We start from the raw sequence: 23491 nt of genomic DNA on the forward strand, positions 1-23491 counted from the left end.
TTTCTGAACCCGTTCAAGTTTCACAACATCTTTCCGATAGGAAGGAGACCAGAGTTGCACGCAATATTCCAACAGTGGCCTACCCAATGTCCTGCACAGCCACAACATGACCTCCCAACTCCTGTACTCAATACTCTGACTAATAAAAGAAAGCATACCAAACACCGTCTTCACTATCCTATCTACCTGCGACTCCACTTTCAAGGAGCTATGAACCTGTACTCCAAGATCTCTTTGTTCAGCAACACTCCCTAGGACCTTACCATTAAGTGGATAAGTCCTGCTAAGATTTGCTTTCCCAAAATGTAGCACCTCTCATTTATCTGAATTAAAATTCATCTGCCACTTCTCAGCCCATTGGCCCATCTGGTCCAGATCCTGTTGTAATCTGACGTAACCCTCCTCGCTGTCCACTACACCTCTGATTTTGGTGTCATCTCCAAACTTACTAACTGTGGGAGGCACGGTGGCACAGCAGTTAGCACTGCTGCCTCACAGCACTAGAGACCCGAGTTCAATTTCCACCTCAGGCGACTGACTGTGTGGAGTTTGCACATTCTCCCGGTGTCTGCGTGGGTTTCCTCCGGGTGCTCCGGTTTCCTCCCACAGTCACAAAGATGTGCAGGTCAGGTGAATTGGCCATGCTAAATTGCCCGTAGTGTTAGGTGAAGGGGTAAGTGTAGCGGTATGGGTGGTTTGCGCTTTGGCGGGTCGGTGTGGACTTGTTGGGCCGAAGGGCCTGTTTCCACACTGTAGGTAATCTAAACATCCCTGTACCTCTTATGCTCGCATCCAAATCATTTATGTAAATGACTAAAAGTAGAGGACCCAGCACTGACCCTTGTGGCACTCCGCTGGTCACAGGCCTCCAGTCGGAAAAACAACCCTCCACCACCACCCTCTGTCTTCTACCTTTGAGCCAGTTCTATATCCAAATGGTTAGTTCTCTCTGCATTCCATGAGATCTAACCTTGCTAACCAGTCACCTATGGGGAACCTTGTCGAATGCCTTACTGAAGTCCATATAGATCACTTCTACCGCTCTACTCTCATTAATCCCGTTTGTTACTTCAAAAAACTCAAACAAGTTTGTGAGACATGATTTCCCATGCACAAAGCCATGTTGTCAATCCATAATCAGCCCTTGCCTTTCCAAATACAAGGGGCAAGGGCAAAATAATTGTACTGGCTTCCACCTCCTCTGGCAGCTCAGTCCCTTCATTCATAACCCTCTGTGTGGAAAACATTGCCCCTCAGGTCCCTTTTGAATCTTTCCACTCTCACCTTTAGAACATAGAACAATACAGCACAGAACAGGCCCTTCGGCCCACGATGTTGTGCCGAACATTTGTCCTAGCTTAAGCACCCATCCATGTATCTATCCAATTGCCGCTTAAAGGTCACCAAAGATTCTGACTCTGCCACTCCCACAGGCAGCGCATTCCATGCCCCCACCACTCTCTGGGTAAAGAACCCACCCCTGACATCTCCCCTATACCTTCCACCCTTCACCTTAAATTTATGTCCCCTTGTTACACACTGTTGTACCTGGGGAAAAAGTTTCTGACTGTCTACTCTATCTATTCCTCTGATCATCTTATAAACCTCTATCAAGTCACCCCTCATCCTTCGCCGTTCCAACGAGAAAAGGCCTAGCACACTCAACCTATCCTCGTACGACCTATTCTCCATTCCAGGCAGCATCCTGGTAAATCTTCTCTGCACCCTCTCCAAAGCTTCCACATCTTTCCTAAAGTGAGGCGACCAGAACTGCACACAGTACTCCAAATGTGGCCTAACCAAAGTCCTGTACAGTTGCAACATCACCTCACGACTCTTGAATTCAATCCCTCTGCTAATGAACGCTTATACACCATAGGCCTTCTTACAAGCTCTATCCACCTGAGTGGCAACTTTCAAAGATCTATGAACATAGACCCCAAGATCCCTCTGTTCCTCCACCTTACTAAGAACCCTACCGTTAACCCTGTATTCCGCATTCTTATTTGTCTTTCCAAAATGGACAACCTCACACTTGGCAGGGTTGAACTCCATCTGCCACTCCTCAGCCCAGCTCTGCATCATATCTAAGTCCCTTTGCAGCCGACAACAGCCCTCCTCACTATCCACAACTCCACCAATCTTCGTATCATCTGCAAATTTACTGACCCACCCTTTGACTCCCTCATCCAAGTCATTAATAAAAATTACAAACAGCAGAGGACCCAAAACTGATCCCTGCGGAACTCCACTTGTAACTGGGCTCCAGGCTGAATATTTGCCATCTACCACCACTCTCTGACTTCGACCGGTTAGCCAGTTTTCTATCCAATTGGCCAAATTTCCCTCTATCCCATGCCTTCTGACTTTCCGCATAAGCGTACCATGGGGAACCTTATCAAATGCCTTACTAAAATCCATGTATACTACATCCACTGCTCTACCCTCATCCACATGCTTGGTCACCTCCTCAAAGAATTCAATCAGACTTGTAAGGCAAGACCTACCCTTCACAAATCCGTGCTGGCTGTCCCTAATCAAGCAGTGTCTTTCCAGATACTCATAAATCCTATCCCTCAGTACCCTTTCCATTACTTTACCTACCACCGAAGTAAGACTAACTAGCCTGTAATTCCCGGGGTTATCCCTATTCCCTTTTTTTGAACAGGGGCACGACATTCGCCACTCTCCAGTCCCCTGGTACCACCCCCGTTGACAGTGAAGACGAAAATATCATTGCCAACGGTACTGCAATTTCCTCTCTTGCTTCCCACATAATCCTAGGATATATCCCGTCAGGCCAGGGGGACTTGTCTATCCTCACGTTGTTCAAAATGTCCAACACATCTTCCTTCCTAACAAGTATTTCCTCTAGCTTACCAGTCCGTTTCACACTCTCCTCTTCAACAATGCGGTCCCTCTCGTTCGTAAATACTGAAGAAAAGTACTCATTCAAGACCTCTCCTATCTCTTCCGACTCAATACACAGTCTCCCACTACTGTCCTTGATCGGACCTACCCTCGTTCTCGTCATTCTCATGTTTCTCACATACGCATAAAATGCCTTTGGGTTATCCTTGATCCTATCCGCCAAAGATTTTTCATGCCCTCTCTTAGCTCTCCTAATCCCTTTCTTCAGGTCCCTTCTGGGTATCCTGTATCCCTCCATTGCTCTGTCTGAACCCTGTTTCCTCAACCTTATGTAAGCCTCCATCTTCCTCTTTACAAGACATTCAACCTCCCTCGTCAACCAAGGTTCCCTCACATGACCATTTCTTTCCTGCCTGACATACATATCAAGGACATGTCGTATCTGTTCCTTGAAAAAGTTCCACATTTCCATGACATCCTTCCCTGATAGCCTATGCTCCTAACTTATGCTCCTCAGATCCTGTCTTACAGCATCGTAATTACCCTTCCCCCAATTGTAAAACCTACCCTGTTGCACGCACCTATCTCTCTCCATAACCAAGGTGAAAGTCTCAGAATTGTGGTCACCATCACCAAAATGTTCACCCACTAACAAGCCTATCACTTGTCCCGGTTCATTACCGAGTGCAAATCCAATATGGCCTCCCCTCTGGTCGGACAATCTACATACTGAGTTAGTAAAGCTTCCTGGACGCACTGCGCAAACACCGCCCCATCCAATCTACTTGATCTAAAGAGCTTCCAATCAATATTTGGGAAGTTGAAATCGCCCATGACTACTGTGGCTTCTGCACCTTTCCAAAATCTGTTTCCCAATCTGTTTCTCCACATCTCTGCTGCTATTGGGGGGCCTCTAGTAAACACCCAACAAGGTGACTGCACCTTTAATCTATACCCTCTAGTTTTGGATTTCCCTGCCCTGGGAAAAAGACCACGGCTATTCATCCTGTCCATGCCCCTCATAAGGCCACCCCAGTCCATGGAATTCTTTTATACAAGTTAAATGTTCAGCTTGTGTGTGACTGAATTTTATTATCTTTTGGAGGGCTGATATCCATTCTGATTTTTTTTTCTGCTGTGGATATTATATTTGGAGTTCTAATGGATTTATTTTTGTGAAACGTTTCTCTTGATTTTCATATTTAAAAAGAAATGACAATTATTTATACAAAACCTTTTTTTAAAAATCTGGAACAATTGTTGTAGATCACTGATTTCAACTGAGAATTAATATCAGAGCTGCAGCACAGGGGAATGTGGGAATCCCTATGCATGAATCTCAAAAAAACTAGCATAGAAGTTCAGCAGATAATAGGGATACAAATGTACCATTGTTTTTTATCTAAAAGGATGGAGTGTAAAAATAAAGCTAATGGTATTCAAGGCTGCAGGCAGATCAAACCTGGAATGCTATAAACAGTCTTGGTCCCATTATCTAAGAAATACTAGCATCGGAGGCAATCTGGAAAGGTTTGCTAAGTTGATTACAGGCATGGAGGGATTTTTTTTTTAAGGAGAGCTTTAGTAAGTTGGGCCTATACTCATCAGAATTTAGAAGAATGAAAAGAGACCTTATTGAAACACAAGTGACTCCAAGGGATCATTACAAGGTAGATGTGGAAAAGTTGTTTCCGCTTGTGGGAGAGTCTGTGACCAGTGACCGTAATCTGAGTCATGGAGGCCTATTTAATACAAGTGAAGGGGAATTTTTCTGAGGGAAGTGAATCTAAGGAATTCTTTACTGTGAGAAGCTATAGAGGTTGAGTCACTAAGTATACTATGAAATCCTAGAATTTTTATAATAAAGACAGTGGCCGTGCAACTCAACATATCTGCAGTGGCTACCGAAAGACCTACCCAGCTAGTCCCATTCTCCAGTCCTATCTCTGTAGCCCTCTAAATTCATCACTTACAAATATATATCCAGCTCTGTTTGGAAACCTTTTATGGAATCCACCTCCATCACTGTCCCAGACAGCACATTCCAAACCCTAACAACTGAGTAACAAGTTTCTCCTCATCTCACTGCTAACTCCTCTTGCTGGCAATCTTGAAATTGTCACCCATGGTTACCGACATAGCAATTAGTGCAAACAGAGTATCCTTCTTTACCCAGCCAAAATTGTTCATACTTTTGAACACATCAAAAAGGTCCACGTGTTGTCTGCTTCAGGGCGAATGAGCCCAACTTCTCTAACCTTTTCATTACATCAGTGTCAGCCAACTGAACCTCAACTCCTTTGTCTTTCTCTTTAGCTTTTGCTTCTTGCAGTGATTTTTGACAGTGGGATCTTGTTACTACACAGTCTGGAAAAATTCCAGGGTATTTTTCTTTTAACTGGGGTGTCACTCCCACTTTGAATCCTGCTAATCGTTCCCAAGAACAAACTGTATTCCTGGAACTGACACTCTGTTACTTCCCCAGTCTTGATTTGGCTCTCCAACTCAATCTTACACAGGGAATGCTAAATTTCTGTCCATCTATTCCACAATTTACCACTCGCTCGGGTAACATGTCAGGAAAAAGTGTAAATACATTCATCTCTTAGTATTAGAGACTGATTAGCTCCCATATCTCTCAAAATTGTAACTCCCTTCCTGCCCTGCCTTCCCTGCCCTGCCTTCCCTGCCCTGCCTTCCCTGCCCTGCCTTCCCTGCCCTGCCTTCCCTGCCCTGCCTTCCCTGCCCTGCCTTCCCTGCCCTGCCTTCCCTGCCCTGCCTTCCCTGCCCTGCCTTCCCTGCCCTGCCTTCCCTGCCCTGCCTTCCCTGCCCTGCCTTCCCTGCCCTGCCTTCCCTGCCCTGCCTTCCCTGCCCTGCCTTCCCTGCCCTGCCTTCCCTGCCCTGCCTTCCCTGCCCTGCCTTCCCTGCCCTGCCTTCCCTGCCCTGCCTTCCCTGCCCTGCCTTCCCTGCCCTGCCTTCCCTGCCCTGCCTTCCCTGCCCTGCCTTCCCTGCCCTGCCTTCCCTGCCCTGCCTTCCCTGCCCTGCCTTCCCTGCCCTGCCTTCCCTGCCCTGCCTTCCCTGCCCTGCCTTCCCTGCCCTGCCTTCCCTGCCCTGCCTTCCCTGCCCTGCCTTCCCTGCCCTGCCTGCCCTGCCCTGCCTGCCCTGCCCTGCCTGCCCTGCCCTGCCTGCCCTGCCCTGCCTGCCCTGCCCTGCCTGCCCTGCCCTGCCTGCCCTGCCCTGCCTGCCCTGCCCTGCCTGCCCTGCCCTGCCTGCCCTGCCCTGCCTGCCCTGCCCTGCCTGCCCTGCCCTGCCTGCCCTGCCCTGCCTTCCCTGCCCTGCCTGCCCTGCCCTGCCTGCCCTGCCCTGCCTGCCCTGCCCTGCCCTGCCTGCCCTGCCCTGCCTGCCCTGCCCTGCCTGCCCTGCCCTGCCTTCCCTGCCCTGCCTTCCCTGCCCTGCCTTCCCTGCCCTGCCTTCCCTGCCCTGCCTTGCCCTGCCTTCCCTGCCCTGCCTTCCCTGCCCTGCCTTCCCTGCCCTGCCTTCCCTGCCCTGCCTTCCCTGCCCTGCCTTCCCTGCCCTGCCTTCCCTGCCCTGCCTGCCCTGCCCTGCCTGCCCTGCCCTGCCTTCCCTGCCCTGCCTTCCCTGCCCTGCCTGCCCTGCCCTGCCTGCCCTGCCCTGCCTTCCCTGCCCTGCCTTCCCTGCCCTGCCTTCCCTGCCCTGCCCTGCCTGCCCTGCCCTGCCTGCCCTGCCCTGCCTTCCCTGCCCTGCCTTCCCTGCCCTGCCTTCCCTGCCCTGCCTTCCCTTCCTTCCCTGCCCTGCCTTCCCTGCCCTGCCTTCCCTGCCCTGCCTTCCCTGCCTTGCCTTCCCTGCCTTGCCTTCCCTGCCTTGCCTTCCCTGCCTTGCCTTGCCTTCCGTCCGTCCCGCTCTCTGAGGTAAAATCTCTTTCCAGTGTCTGCCTTAAACCATTGGCACTGTAATTTTGTGTCCCATTCCATTACAGTGAAAACATGAGGCCTTTCACCTCCTCTCCACCCTCTTGGGTTTCCTTTTTCACCTGTGGTAAAGTATTTCTGGTGTGATCTACTCTTTTTGTTTTGTAGTGAAGGATCTATCCTCCTGCCAAGTTCTGTTCCTCACAGGATGAAATTCTTGCCGGAAGCTAAAGTTCATTTGATGCACCAATGCATGTTCACCTGTCATCTCTGCAAGTCTTCTCACCACTTGAACTTTCTGTTCCTCCAGTTGAATTTTTATCATCTCTGGAAGTGAGTTTTTAAACACCAGCAGAAGAAACTCTCTGAGCCTCATAGGTGTTATTTATTTTTAAGGCCCATACCAATTTTATCAAAGTTACTACATATAATTCTTTCAAACACAACATAAATCTGACCTAGTTCCTCCTTTGTTTCTGAACCACATGTGCTTCTTGTCCCAATTCATAAGTGCTCAAAATAGCCTTTTTGACGTCTGCATAATCTCTTGACCCCTCATCTGATAGTGCTGCAGATACCTCACTAGCTCTGTCTACCAGCTTAGTCTGACCTAGCATTACCCACAAGTCCTCCAGCCACTCCACCTGCCTAGCCAATTTCTCAAATGGAATAAAGAAGACTTCGACATCTTTCTCATCAAAGTGTGGCAATGTTTTAACATATTTGTATACATCACAACCTTCTCTCATCATCTCCATCCTGTTAACTTTCCTGACTGATTCGCAACTTCTGAAGTTCAAGATCTCTCTCCATTTCTCTTTTTTCGCGCTCCCTCGTGCTCTCTCTCTCTCTCTCTGCTCAGCTAAGAACCTTCTACCCCTTTCTTTTTCCTTTAATATGGCCCTCCTTTCCCTTTATTTAACTTCATTACATTTGCCTCAGTTGCAATTTAGGTTTTTCTAACTTTACTGCACTTGTCTGTTTCTCTGAAACAGCGAAGTGCTTGACCAACTCCATTACAGTTTCAGCTTTCCTTTTGTGCCTCGTTAAGCCTAATTCTAACCTATTTGCTAATTCTAAAATTATGTCCTTCGTCTGTCTTGCCAAACTTTCTTGGCAAATTTGGGAAGCATCTTCAAACCTCAGAACTCTTGCAATCTTGAGTCATTTCCCTCACTTGTAGTTTAACCAACCACAAGTAACTGAAATTAAATACATTTTCTCACTTATGTTTTGTTTAAAAATCTAGGACACTAATCGACAAGTGTTCAAATCTGCTGAAATCTTTTGTACCCAAATCAGTACAAATTTGTCCAAATCCCTGACTGGATCTGTTTAAACTGTCCAGATCTCACACCTGAGCCCCCAAATTGTTATGATGTGGAGGTGAACACCTCTGTTAATTAAACTAAATCCAGAAAAGCTCACTTTGCCTCGTAATCTGTTGAAGTTCGAGTGACCGAGAACTCCCAAATTCACTAGTTAAAGAAAATAACATCAATTTATTTTTCTAACTCTAAAAGTGACTATTAAACAACTATTCACAATTCTAAGCCCCTTTTCTTTTTTTTTTTGCTTATTATCTGCCTCCAACTCTATAACAATATGTTGTTCCAATAAGACACATTAACATTACATCAACTTAATTTCTAAACCACACGGCTGCTGTCATCTTCTGTGTCTTTCTTCTTCTGGCTGAAGATCTCACTGGGTCGTCGTCATTCTTTTTATTGAGTCTGTTTCATTTGAAAAGGTACCTTTGTTAGAGAGGGTTTCCTTATTTCCTGGAGAACAAGATATTAGCTCTCCATGCTTTTTTGGCTCAGCAACAGTTGGTTTCTGACCAATTTTCGAATGGTACACATTTTATACACCTCCAAACATTGGATCGTCTTATTGGTTCAATGTTGCCAAAACCATAAATTCAAACTCATTTGGATTTTTACATCCTGGGGCATAATTGAAACTTGTTAAATTTGAATTATTGTCCAAACAGCAACCATAACTCTAGTATTCATTTCACACCCAAATGTTACATATTTTCAATGGTCCAGTACACTCTGAGATTGCCATCTAGTCTTATTCACAGGTACTTGTAATCTCTCAGTTCAGAACAGCATTTACTCTCTCTCAAAGGTACAGTACATGCCTTCAACTTCATAATATCTTGTATCTAAAATCCCTCATTCCTGATACTATTCTAGTAAATCTCTCTGCACTCTGCCCAGGACTGTATTTGTTGAGGTATATCATCACTTCTTTTATACTTATAAACCCAAGGATCCTGTAAGCTGCCTTAAGTATTTCGACTTGTCTGGCCACCCTCAGAGAATTATGCACTTATACCCAAAGGCTCCTGTACTCCCCTCCAAGTTCTGTATCGTTGAGACTGTCTTGTCTCTGGGTTTCTCTACCAAAATGCATTATCTTTTATTTCTCTGCTCTGAAATTCATCTGCTACTTTTGCCCATTTGACCAACTTGTCAGTGCCTCTGTGAAGTTGCTCAGCATTATTCTCATAATTCCGTATTCTCCCTAGTTTAGTATCATCTGCAAATTTAGAGATTGTGCCCTCACTATTCATCTCCAAGTTGTTTGTACAAATCTGAAAAGATAAGGGTCTCTATCTCAATCCTGGAGAGCACCACTTGCAACTCGTCCAATCTGAGAAATGTCCATCATTATTACCCTCTGTGTCCTGCTTTTTAGCCAGTTTATAATCCATACCACCAAGGGTCCATCAATCCCAAACAGTTCTAATTTGCTAGTCAACTTGTGCATAGTTTTGCATGCTTTCCAGAAGTCCAAATATATAGCATGCTCAGAATTATCCTCAGCCACTGTCTGTGTCGCCCCATCAAAGAACTCCATTGAATTTGTCAGACATGATCTGCCCTTGATAAAGCCATGTTAACTATCCAGTATTAACTTATTTTTCTCTGTCCTGTATTATGGATTGCATCCGTTTTCCCACTTCAAGCTGTACTTTTCTGGGTTATTCTTTGCCTTTTCTTAAACAACGGCATCAAGTTTGTAATCCTTCAATCCACTGGGACTCATACTATGTTCAGCAAGGCCTGGAAAATTTCTGTCAGCAGCAGAAGTTTAGGCTGACAGACGCGCATTTTTAATCAATCAGGGAATCTAGGGTCATGGGGATAAGGTAAAAAAGTGGAGTTGAGGTAAACCAGGTCAACTATAATCTTTCTTAAGAGCAGAGTAGATATAGACCACTGGCTTATTTCTGCTCCAACGCCTAGAGATGTCCCCTTTTTCTCTATAGTGTTTTAATAGAAGAACCCCTTGCCATTCAGTTATAATAAATCAGAGTAATAAGATACAGGTTTATATTTGTCAAAACATTCCTGGGAAGAAAAATTTGAGAGTTGCTTCATAATCTATGGTCTTCTGCATATGTTTATAGATAGTTTAAGTAGTCACTGGCAGTGCTTAGGACAAGATCTCTAATCCGTTCTGTTAGGGAAGTTGTGGATATGAACCAAGAGCTTATATTAAAAAAAAGATATTTTTACCTGTCAGTGCCCACAGAAAATCAAATGTTTGTGAATGCAGAAAAATGAAAAATTAAAATTCTTGTCAAACGATTTAAATTATAATTGAAGTGACAAGTCCATTATTTTATTTATATATATAATATCTCTCTAATGTGGTTACATATTAGCTGTATAAAAGCTGTTTTTCACTCAAGTTACATGTTACATTGCATCTCTTTAGTGCAGGCTATTGATTTATTGAAATTACTTTAATATATTTAATGTGGGTGACTTATTTTTCTCGTGAGAGCTTCCTGTTCCCAAAACACACAATTATTTTATTTAAAATATTGTGTGCTGATGTTGTAAAACTTTCACTGCAAGACTCTATACTATCTTGCCCACTTTGGAAATCGACTTCAGTAAGGCAATTTAAAAGATGTTGTGTTTGGAAAATGCCCGGGTAGAATCATTCTTGCCCTGAAATGCTCTTGCTCTTTGATTCTGTTTTGCTTGCTGCTTTATCAGAGCTGAGTGCGAAGCACCTCATTGTAAAATACTTCAAAGAAAAAAGCAACTAGATCTGCTTGTCAGTAGAAAAAAGTGCTGCTTCCTAATCATGCATGTGCACCTCCATTTCTGTGCAGATTGCCACTCCACTGCAGAGGACCCTACCGAAGGTATGTGCGTTTTCCAGGCCCTTTCACCAGCCAATTTGTGCTTTTTTTCACACCTGATCTGGGTTGCCATGAATGCAATTTTGCACATAGATGCTTCAGCTAGGATGTTTACAAAACTGACCTATTTTAAAGTAAATTGGTTTTTGTTATTTCTGGAGCATCACAACTGATAATTACAGCTTTTGTCTCAATATGAGCATGTTTATGAAGCTAACATTTTAAATTTGGTTTTGTAATAAAGTGTCGAGTTTAATTCTGCTTCTTTCCAGTCTTTGCAAATTTCAAAGCTTGAAGAAAGGGCAATGAAAGAGTTGGTTAGTTGTAATTTTAAAGACTGAAAGAAATCTTCTTTTTAGAGTTAGTTTTTGAGAGGTTAAAATTGAGAATTTTCCTTCAATAGGAAGGAGAACACTTCCAATTAGTGGAAGGATTCGGGAGATCCAGAGGGCACAAATCCAAAATGATTGGCAAAAGAAATAGTGGTGTTGTGCGGAAACCTTTTTCATGCAACAAGAGATTAGATCCTTCAGTGCACTGCCTGAGAATATGGGAGAGGCAGATTTAATTGTGGCTTTCAAAAGGAATCGGATAATTATTCATTGGGAGTGTTCATGGGGAAAAGGCAACAATTTGGCTCCAGTTACGTTGATTTTGCAGGGACCTGGCATAGAGATGATGGGGTGATTGGCTGCCTCCTCTGCTTGTAACCATTCTGTGATTGGTTTAATAACTTATTGTCATTACCAGCGAATTGACAACCTCTAACTTATGCTGAAATTCTATCATTACAAGTTGCACAATTAAGTACAATAAATTTGCTTACTTCAGCCTTTTAGCCTCAAGGGCTGCCTGGGTTGGAGGTGCCTCAACACTTAAGGGAAGTGGAACAATAGGTGGATTGCTCCAAACTTTGGACACACTTCATGGAGTGGTGCAAGTTTGGAACAGTGCTGTTGTGGCTGGTAAATTACAGGGTATGAGGAGCATGAGTAAGATAGAAAATAGAGACCCCAGAAACAGACACAATATATTTGCCACTACAAGGTGTAGGTCGTTGGAAAGCCCACTAGAATATAGACCAAGGCACATCTTGTTGCAGGATGCTGCCCAAATACAACAGGAGGAGGAAGGGAAGCATACTGTGATAATTGCAAAAGATTCAATAAGTGAGATTAGAGAGCATCTGTTTTTTAAACAGGCCATACCATATAGGTTACTCAATCCTATCTGGTGTGAGGGTCAAAACCTCTTGAACAGGCTGGAAAGGGTATTAGAGGATAGGATTTCAGTGGTTGGGATCTATGTTCGAACCAACAGCATAAGAAAAGGGATACAAGAGGCCTTTTTTTTTTGGCGAATACTAGGACTTGGGGCAAAATTAAATAACAATGTCACAATTACTAACCATGTCAAATCAACTTAGTACAAGGTGAAGCAAAGTATGAAGGTGAACACATGGCTGAAAGAATCCTGAGAGAAAGAGGTGTTCCTCAAGGTACTGTACCTCTGGTCCAGCTGTGAGTGCAGGACGGTTGAACTAATAGCTCACTGTAGGGGACAAATAGGGTGGAGATAACTTTAAACCAGTGAATGGGGATGGGAGGCTTATATGGAAAAGGTAGTACAAATAATAGTTTCAAAATAATCAAGAGACAAGAGATTAGACTAATTTTGTGCTTTAGACATTTCAGGTAAAGGCAAAACTAAAAGATGTAAAGTGATTGGGCAATGAAAGAAAAAGAAGAAACACCTAAGTAGAACACTGAAGCAGAAGGGCAAATTATGATGTGAACAAATTAAGCATTCTTTAAGCATGATTAACTGTGTAAGGAACAAATCAATGCTTGAGCAAATTCAACTGAAAAGATATGACATGATAGCCATTAGTGAAGCACAATTGTAAAGCTATCAGGACTAGGAACTAAATACACATGTTTATAAAGTATGTGGGAAAGTTAGGGAAATTAGGATGGGGAAGACTGGCTTTATAGATGGAAATGCAACACTTCAAAGCTGAGAGGATACAACAGAGGTAAGCAAGCCTCCAAGATTTTGAGTAGCAATAGAAAATGCTTTGAGTATTGTGGAAGTTGTATATAGCAGTTCTTCCTACAGTTCTTTTATTCCTACAGCTGCCCCTATCAAGCCTCCAGACAAAGGAAAAAATCTCTGAACTTGTTTTAAAAAAAATCTTCACTTAAGGGTATTTAGACTTTGCTAACTTGACCAGCATTTATTGTTCATCCCTAATTGCCAGTGAGAAAATGATAATGAGCTGTCACCTTGATGGAGTCTGTTTCGTGTGGGCCCGCGTTGTGCTATTAAGAAGTTGTTCCAGGATTTTGATTACATAAGCATTTCAGTGCAGAACAGGTTTTTTAAAACTGAGTAAAATAACAAGATCAGTCAGGCCCAATTAAGCAATTCAACCCTTCTGTACTAATTTAATTTCTTCTCCAGTAATGTAGCTGAAATATGGGTGCTAGAACGTTAGAATTGAGTATTAATTATAACTAAAGTCCAAACTCTCACTTTTTGCATTTTGTATCCAGACTGCAGTACATCTAAGTGGCAATGTTTAATTTTTTTTTGGCAATGGCTGTTGTTTTAGAACAACAGCCAAAGAATGAGGTCTTTCCAAATTATTCCAAATTATAAAACCGGTGATGTGTAGGTACTTTCGTTTGAAAGTGAATTATAGCAGCTAGCCTTTAACAATTATTTCACCATCGATTTAAGAAAAGATTTGATTAAAATATGATAGTGCTAATATGACAGAAATAACAATGAATGTGGATGCATTTGTAGGATATCTAGAAATGTTATTGTTTGAGCAGTTTTATCCTGTGTAAAATGGTTGAAGTGGACCCCAACACTTAACTTCCTGATGAAGGGCCTTTGCCCGAAACGTCGATTCTCCTGCTGCTCAGATGCTGCCTGACCTGCTGTGCTTTTCTAGCACCACACTCTCGACTCTAATCTCCAGCATCTGCAGTCCTCACTTTCACCCAATATGTAAAGCTCATGCCTGCAAATTGCCTACTGTAACTTTTAAAAACAAGTTTGATTTTTTTTTAAGTGATAGATTCAAATTTAAGTTATCGGTTACTTAAAATTGTCCTTAACTTGTTTACACTGCTCTTTGTTGAGGAAGGGGTTGTGGTAAAAGAACAAAGGGAATGTCTGAGATGGGGTGGAAGATGAGACAAGTTAAATCACCAGTCAGTGATGCAGAACATTTAGATGTTTGTGTTTCTTACTTCCTTACACTAGATTTTGTACAATTCCATATTCTAATAGTAGGGAGTCAAAATTGTTGGTCACTAATTCAGTTTCTGTGATAGTTCTGTTTCCTCAAACCCAGATATTGAATTTAATTGGTCTTTTACTGTTTAACAGGTGAATGGAGTGAAGCACTTTATCCTCTGTTGACCACACTCACTGATTGCGTAGCTATGATGAGTGACAAGGCAAAGAAAGCTATGGTATTTCTACTAATGCAGGACAATGCTCCAACTATAGCAATGGACTTAACTATCCAGTACCGCAGAGACGTGGTCTTCTGCCAAACTGTAAGTTTGTATACAGATGCAGTTTTTTTTCTTTTGTGGCCAGTGTCTTTTTTTCTTTGCCTGTCTCCTCCTCTATCACGAATATTGTTTAATTAAACCTACCAGGCCTCTAGCAATGCTGTGTATAACCATAATGCTAAAAGCTGCAAAAATTGACTGTGTGACTCAGTTTTCCAGCTCACCAACTTGTTGCAACATGGACCTAAAAAATCTGTTTACATTAGATTACTTAGTGTGGAAACAGGCCCTTCGACTCAAAAAGTCCACACCGATCCTCCGAAGAGCAACTCCGCCAGACCCATTCCCCTACGTTTACCCCTTTACCTAACACTATGGACAATTTAGCATGGCCAATTCATCTAACCTGCACATTTTTGGACTGTGGGAGGAAACCGGAGCACCTGGAGGAAACCCACGCAGACACTGGGAGAATGTCCAAACTCTGCACAGAGTTGCCTGAGGCAGCAGTGCCAACCACTGTGCTACTATGCCGCCCAGAAATATCTCCTCCTCGAAGTATAAATAAGCTTGATTTGGGTGTCATAAAAAAAATCTCCTTTCAAGCAAAATTTCAACTTATTAGCTGTTTCTGATACCTTTTGTATTAGCAAAAATATCTATGTGTTGATGCATAAAAATATATTCTTAAAAGAGAATTCACATCCTGTAACATTTTTCACTGTTAGACTTGTGTATAATTGACATTCTAGGATTCATTAGAAGGCAAAACATGTTTACTTTATGTAGTTTAGGTGGGAAGTTATTGTCTTTTTGCTGAAAAGACCTTTCTACTTATTGCAGGACATTTTGGTCAGTGGTACTGACTATTCTGCTTAAGAGGATTTCAAATGAATTGTGCCATAAAAAGGAAAGAAATAAGATCCTGCATGTTTCCTGATAACTGTCATACTTTTAATTGAATATTATATTTCTGTTTTTACCTTCAATATAGCTGACAGCCCTGATCTGTGGTTTTATTATTAAACTAAGAAACTGCCTTCGTGATGACGGATTTTTGCGCCAGCTTTACACCATTGGCTTGTTGGCACAATTTGAAGGTCTTTTAAGTACATATGGTAGGACATAATCTTATTTGTGTTGTCAGATTTTTGTTGTAAGACTGCCATCTGCCAGTTTTGAAAATTTTAAATACCCTAAGGTATTTAGTACTTAGTTTAGGTGGAAACATCTATCGTGGTATTGCCTCCATTCTGTTACAGTAAATATAAGGCCTCAATCCAATAACTGAAAATTGTCTCTCATTTTTTAATCATGAGAACTTTGTCCCATGAGACATTTTATCATTGCATAAAATCAGTGATCCACCATCTTTCAACATCTTGTATAATCCAACCTTTATTGTGACCCTTAGTTTTTTTTCCCTGAGCTTTAGTGCTTGTGATAGTTTTTGTTCAATACGTGGGTACTTAAAAAGAGTGAAAACAAGTGTAAAACAGCTGTGAAACCATTTCAGAAAATTTTACTCGAAATACTCAGTAATCACTTAGTATGTGTATTCACATTACGTAATCACTTTCTCGCTGCTTGGCACTGTTAATGTCTTCAGTGTATTGTCGCACTCTGTACTGTACTACCTTGTAAATAGCTTGGTGTGCACTCTCAATAATGGGCACTGGCTCTTTGTTCATGGAATACATCTTTTTCTAGAAACAAGTTAAGAACGAACTTTGCATTAAAAGGTGTTCTCTCAAGATTCATATTATAACCAAATAAATTAAGCATTAATATTTTAAAAAAGCTAGAAGTGTTTAGTAAATAGTCTTGTGTAAAAATGTTTCTTTGGCCACTTGATTATTCTTTCCATGGTAGGTAAGAATTAACAAAGTGATCATGACTCCCCATCCCAACATTAATAATGTCCTTTATGTAGGGGAGGAACTTGCAATGCTCGAAGATATGAGCACAGGAATTATGGATTTACGAAATGTGACTTTTAAAGTAATCCAAGCTATGTCTGCTTCGTCAGTTGATATGCTGCCTGTCATTACTGGAAACCGGTAAGTAATGAGGGATTCCTTTCTGGAATAGCTTGTGATAGATGTATTTTCCAATGGTAAGTGAAAAATTAAAAACCTATGTATGTCCTTGTATGCCACCATTGCAAGAAAAGTAACATTCATGCTAGTGTTTACAATTAATGTTTCCTTGAAAATTGTGCAGTGGTATTGGTAAATAGATCATTTTATGCTCTAGAATTATTGGAAATTGAACTTTCTCTTAGTAGTATGACATTATTTGATCGGTTCCCCAAATACTTACTGTAACTGCTCACTGCGGGTAACTTCCCTTATCTATTGCTGTTCAATTCAGACCACTGTTAAGCAGCTATAAGGCCATCTTAATGATCACTTTTTTATTGCATTCATTCAGTCACTTGCCGGCGCTCTCAGCAGAATGGTCCAGGTGTATAAGATGCTAGTTGGTGCAGAGTTGCTGCTTGCTGGTACTAGTACTGCTCACTGACATCAGTGAAAAATGATAAGAGATGATGATGGTGAGGTGCAGCAATTTAAACTGACTAGAACCAATGAAAAAACATAATTTAAAACAATATGTCAACTAATCACCACATTGAGATGCCTTCACAGTTATATTGACCAGTGGGGATCATAAGTGAAGTGTATGTGGTGGTGAATCTTGGTGATTTTGTTTTATTCACTCATGGGATGTGGGCATCGCTGGCTGGCCAACATTTATTGCCATTCCTAATCACCCTTGAGAATGTGATGGTGAGCTGCCTTCTTAAAACGCTGCAGTCTATGTGCTATAGGTTGACCCACAATGCTGTTAGGGAGGGAATTCAAGGATTTTTGACCCAGTGACAGTGAAGACACGGTGATATATTTCCAAGTCAGGATGTTGGGTGGCTTGGAGGTGCAGTTGCAAGTGGTGGTGTATTTCTAAGTGTTTGCTGCCTTGGCTTCTCCGAGGGAAGTGGTCGTAGGTTTGGAAAGGTACTGTCTTAGGATCTTTAGTGAATTTCTGCAATTCATCTTGTAGATAGTGTATATACCGTTGCTATTCAGCATCAGTGGTGAAGGAACTGTGTGCTTGGGATGTGGTGCCACTCAAGTGGGCTGTTTTGTCCTGGATGGTGTCATGCTTTTTGAGTGGCGTTGGAGCTGCATCTGTTCAAGCAAGTGGGGAGTATTCCATCACACCTGACTTGTGCCTTGTAGATGGTGGACAGGGTTTGGGGAGTTGAGAGGAGTCAAGTTGAGGTCACAGCACGGAAACAGACGAGTGGATATTTTACTCACAGTAAGTGTGCAGTGGTGAGTCGAGTGGGTTCTTTCTTGATTATATGTATTATTGAGATATGCCTCTTGATTAAACTTAAAACATAAGCCATAAGTATTAATTTAACCTGGAGCAGTGTTTTGTAGAAAAATAAGAGCTATTTTCTGGGTCTGTAGATTGAAAGAAGCAAAAATGGCCTTTAGTAGAGTAATATGCTCCTCTTGTTGGATGTGGGAGTTTCGGGAGAGTTTACGAATTACTGAGGATTATATCTGCAATAAATGCCGTCAGTTGCGAATCCTATCAGATCGAATGGATCGGTTGGAGAGACAGAGGTAATGAGGAATTTACAAGAGCAAGGGGATGTGATGGATGACAGTTATAGGAAGGGGGAAAAGTCACAGATACCTTTCCTGGAGTTAACCCATCTATGTGACTGTCAGAGGTAGGCAGTTAGTGCAGGAGTCTTCTGGGGCTATCCCCATTTCAAACAAGTATACTGTTTTGGAAAGTGTAGGGGGTGTTGTAGGGGGACGTAGCACGAATAGCCAGGTTTCTGGTATTGAGACTGGCTGTAATGGAATGAGGGGTACATCGGGTTCCAAGAGATCAATTGTGTTAGGGGATTCTGTAGTCTGAGGTACAGATAGACATATCTGGTGGCCAGCAGCAAAAAATCAGAATGGTGTGTTGCTTCCCTGGTGCCAGAATCAAGATGTCTGAGAGGATGCAGAATGTTCTCAGGGGGAGAGGGGCCAGCAAGAAGTCATTGTACGCATTACAACCAACGACTAGGAAGGGAAAAGGTTGAGATTCTGAAGGGAGGTTACAAGGAGTTAGGCAGGAATTTAAAAAAGGAGGTTCTTAAGAGTAGTAATACCTGGATTACTCCCAGTGCTACAAGCTAGTGAGGGCAAGAATGGGAGGGAAGAGCAGAAGAGCTGAGGAGCTGGTGTATGGGAGAAGGATTCACATTTTTGGATCATTGGAAGCTCTTTTGTGGAAGAAGTGACTTGTACAAGAAGGATAGATTGCACCAAAATTGGAAGGGCACTAATATACTGGTAGGGAGATTTGCTAGAGCTGCTCGGGAGGATTTAAACTAGTAAGGGGGGGGGGGTCGAGGAGGTGGGACGCGGGACGCAAGGAGATAGTGAGGAAAGAAATCCATCTGAGAACAAAGGCGAGTTAAACAGTCAGGATAGGCAGGGACAAAGCAGAGAACAAGATAGAACTGATAAATTAAACTATTATTTCAATGCAAGAGACCTAACAGGGAAGGCAGATGAACTCTGGGCATGGTTAGGAACATGGGACTGGGATATCATAGCAATTACAGAAACATGGCTCAGGGATGGACAGGACTGGCAGCTTAATGTTCCAGGTTACAAATACTACAGGAAGGACAGAAAGGGAGGCATGAGAGGAAGGGGAGTGGTGTTTTTGATAAGCGATAACATTACAGCTGTACTGAGGGAGAATATTCCTGGAAATACATCGAGGGAAGTTATTTGGTTAGAACTGAGAAATAAGAAAGGGATGGTCACCTTACTGAGATTGTATTGTAGACCACCTAATAGTCAGAATGAAATTGAGAAACAAATTTGCAAGGAGATCTCCGTTATCAGTAAGAATAATTGGGTGGTTATGGTAGGGGATTTTAACTTTCCAAACAGACTGGAACTGCCATAGTGTTAAGAGTTTAGATGGAGAGGAATTTAAGTGTGTACAAGAAAATTTTCTGATTCAGTATGTGGATGTACCTACTTTTGGGAAATGAGGCAGGGCAGGTGACTGAGGTGTCAGTGGGGGAGCACTTTGGGGTCAGCGACCATAATTCTATTTGTTTTAAAATAGTGATGGAAAGAATAGATCAGATCTAAAAGTTGAAGTTCTAAATTGGAGAAAGGCCAATTTTAACAGTATTAGGCAAGAACTTTCGAAAGCTGATTGGAGGCACATGTTTGCTGGAAAATGGGAAGCCGTCAGAAATAATGTGTCCAGAGAAAGTATACTCCTGTTAGGGTGAAAGGAAAGGCTGGTAGGTATAGGGGATGCTGCATGACTAAAGAATTTGGGGTTTGGTTAAGAAAAAGGAGGAAGCATATGTCTGATAGACAAGATAGATCGAGTGAATCCTTAGAGTATAAAGGCAGTAGGAGTATACTTATGAGAGAAATCAGGAGGGCAAAAAAGGCACATGAGATAACTTTGCCAAATAGAGTTAAGGAGAATCCAAAGGGTTTTCACAAATACATTAAAGACAAAAGGGTAACTAGGGAGAGAATAGGGCCCCTGAAAGATCACCAAGGTAGCCTTTGTGTGGAGCCGCAGGAGATGGGGGAGATACTAAATAAGTATTTTGCATCAGTATTTACTATCGAAAAGGACATGGAGGATATAGAATGTGGGGAAATAGATGGTGACATCTTGAAAAATGTCCATGTTACAGAGGAGGAAGTGCTGAGTGTCTTGGATGTCTTGAAATGCATACAAGTAGATATATCCCCAGGACCTGATCAGGTGTACCCTTGAACTGAGAAGCTAGGGAAGTGATTGCTGGGTCTCTTACTGAGATAGTTGTATCATCGATAGTCACAGGTGAGGTGCCGGAGGTTGGTTAACGTGGTTTAAGAAGGCTGGTGAGGAAAAGCCAGGAACTATAGACCAGTAAGCCTGAGGTCGGTCGTGGGCAAGCTTTTGGAGGGAATCCTGAGGGACAGGATGTTACATGTATTTGGAAAGGCAAAGACTGATTAGGGATAACCAATATGTCTTTCTGCATGGGAAATCGTGTGTCACAAATTTGATTGAGTTTTTTGAAAAGTAACAAAGCGGAGTAATGAGGGCAGAGCGGTGGATGTGATCTATATGGACTTCAGTAAGGCATTCGACAAGGTTCCCCATGGGAGAGTGTTTAGCAAGGTTAGATCTCATGGAATACAGGGAGAACTAGCCATTTGGATACAGAACTGACTCAAAGGTAGAAGACAGTGTGGTGGGTGGAGGGTTGTTTCTCAGACTGGAGGCCTGTGACCAGTGGAGTGCCACAAGGATCGGGGCTGGGTCCACTATTCTTTTCATATAAATGATTTGGATGTGAGCATAAGAGGTATGGTTGGTAAGTTTGCAGATGACACCAAAATCGGAGGTGTAATGGGCAGCGAAGAAGGTTACCTCCGATTACAATGGGATCTTGATCAGATGGGCTGAGAAGTGGCAGATGGAGTTTAATTCAGATAAATGCAAGGTGCTGCATTTTGGAAAAGCAAATCTTAGCAGGACTTATACACTTAATGGTAAGGTCCTAGGGAGAGTTGCTGAATAAAGAGACCTTGGAGTGCAGGTTCATAGCTCCTTGAAAGTGGATTCGCAGGTAGATAGGAGAGTGAAGAAGGCGTTTGGTATGATTTCCTTTATTGGTCAGAGTATTGAGTACAGGAGTTGGGAGGTCAAGTTGCGACTGTACAGGACATTGGTTAGGCCACTGTTGGAATATTGCATGCAAGTCTGAAATTTGAAAGGGCTCAGAACATCTTGACAAGGATGTTGCCAGGGTTGGAGAAGTTGAATAGGCTGTGGCTGTTTTCGCTGGAGTGTTGGAAGCTGAGGGGTGACCTTATAGAGGTTTATAAAATCATGAGTGGCATGGATAGGATAAATTGACAAAGTCGTTTCCCTGGGGGTGGGGGAATCCAGAACTAGCGGGCATAGGTTGCTTTTATATCTTTCCCCTCTCACCCTAAACCTAAGGGGCAACCTTTTCTGAAGAGGGTGGTGCGTGTGTGGAATGAGTTGCCAGAGGAAGTGGTGGATGCTGGTATAATTGCAACATTTTAAAAGACATCTGGATGGGTATATGAATAGGAGGGATTTAGAAGGTTATGGGTCGGGTGCTGGCAGGTGGGACTAGTTTGTGTTGGGATATCTGGTCGGCATGGACGGGTTGGACTGAAGGGTCTATTTCCGTGCTATTACTATCTATTACTATCTGATTCTGTAAGTTATTCAGTGCAGTATAACTAACCTCTGATCTGCTCTTGTAGCCAATGTGTTTATCTGGCAAATTCAGTTGAATTTCTGGTCAATGGTAATACTCCCAGGATGTTGATAGGTGTCAGTGATGGTAACACCATTGAATGTTCAGGGGTGTTGAGACAGTGACCAAGGAAGGAATGACAAATTTGTTGACTAGGAAATAAACTTCATGGAGGAAGCGGAAATTTCTGCATTTGATGTCCTTGCCGTTAAAGCTTAAAATATGATCATCACTACTCCCAATGTGCTTCTGCACATTTAGGAGGAAGTTGTGCCATTTATAGTAATATAGAACATAGAATACAGCGCAGTACAGCCCTTTGGCCCTCGATGTTGCGCCGATCCAAGCCCACCTAACCTACACTAGCCCACTAACCTCCATATGCCTATCCAATGCCCGCTTAAATGCCCATAAAGAGGGAGAGTCCACCACTGCTACTGGCAGGGCATTCCATGAACTCACGACTCGCTGAGTAAAGAACCTACCCCTAACATCTATCCTATACCTACCACCCCTTAATTTAAAGCTATGCCCCCTCGTAATAGCTGACTCCATACGTGGAAAAAGGTTCTCACGGTCAACCCTATCTAAACCCCTAATCATCTTGTACACCTCTATCAAGTCACCCCTAAACCTTCTTTTCTCCAATGAAAACAATCCCAAGTCCCTCAGCCTTTCCTCATACGATCTTCCTACCATACCAGGCAACATCCTGGCAAACCTCCTCTGCACCCGTTCCAGTGCCTCCACATCCTTCCTATAGTATGGCGACCAAAACTGTGGCCTATTAATCCTATAGTATGGCGACCATATCAGTGGACTATTAATGTAGAGCCCCAGTTTAATATTCTGGGAATGTGGCTTTGAAGCCCAGAATGTGAAATATGTATCAATTAAAAATCTAAAATAAAAAGCTAGCCTGATGGTTACATTGTTGTCAATGTTGTTTGTCATAAAAATCAATCCATTAATGTCCTTTTGACAAAGTAATCTGCCATCTTTGCCTGGCCTCCATGTTACTCCAGATCCAAGGCAACGTGATTGACTTTTAATTGCTCTCTGGGCAATGGGAGATGGATAATAAATGCTGACGCAGTCAGCAATCCCCACATTCCAAAAAAGAATTTGAAAAGGCGCTGTTCCCAACTCTAATATTTGCTGATCTATGGTTGACTAAAAATGTGCGCATCTGTTACTATTGATCAGTTTTTAATGCTCATATCATATTCCTCTATTGACTATTTTAGCACTGACATTTTGTACTTTAAGCATTTATCTATTGTGTGCAGTTTTTTTTTATACAGTACTGTTTGTAGGCTGAAAGAATGTCAAAGGTTTTTAGTTTTGAAACATTTACTTTGCTTGTAAAATCCCTAAGCTATATTCCTCTTTACAGAGATGGATTTAATGTGCGAATACCACTACCTGGTGCTATGTTTGATGCCTTACCTCGGGAAATACAGAGTGGAATGTTACTTCGAGTGCAGCCAGTGCTATTTAATGTGGGTATCAATGAGCAGCAAACACTCGCAGAAAAGTAAGTATTGCTATCAAACAAGCTAAACCACTTTACAAAGCAGTCATCAGCTCTTAAGATTAGTGATAACGGGGGGGGGAGAAAAACTACTTGAGTGCTGGAAATTTA

General features: G+C 42.6%; 1 protein-coding gene across 18 annotated transcripts in view; it reads left to right on the plus strand.

Annotated features, from left to right (window-relative positions):
• Positions 1–23491, plus strand: part of LOC122550870 (inositol polyphosphate-4-phosphatase type I A) — a 208463-nt gene that overhangs the window by 152206 nt on the left and 32766 nt on the right. For 15 of the 18 annotated variants that reach the window (XM_043692246.2, XM_087988345.1, XM_043692245.2 and 12 more), the window contains 5 exons: positions 10942–10974; positions 14374–14546; positions 15499–15622; positions 16438–16564; positions 23243–23383. In XM_043692246.2, the coding sequence (XP_043548181.1) occupies positions 10942–10974; positions 14374–14546; positions 15499–15622; positions 16438–16564; positions 23243–23383 (598 nt within the window). The remainder of the gene's footprint in view (positions 1–10941; positions 10975–14373; positions 14547–15498; positions 15623–16437; positions 16565–23242; positions 23384–23491) is intronic. The other 3 variants (XM_043692254.2, XM_087988346.1, XM_043692255.2) reach the window with 1 other exon arrangement.

This window comes from Chiloscyllium plagiosum, unplaced genomic scaffold (genome assembly GCF_037043375.1).
Source record: "Chiloscyllium plagiosum isolate Xiang-an unplaced genomic scaffold, Cpla_swu_hap1 HiC_scaffold_6, whole genome shotgun sequence".
Classification (NCBI taxonomy): domain Eukaryota; kingdom Metazoa; phylum Chordata; class Chondrichthyes; order Orectolobiformes; family Hemiscylliidae; genus Chiloscyllium; species Chiloscyllium plagiosum.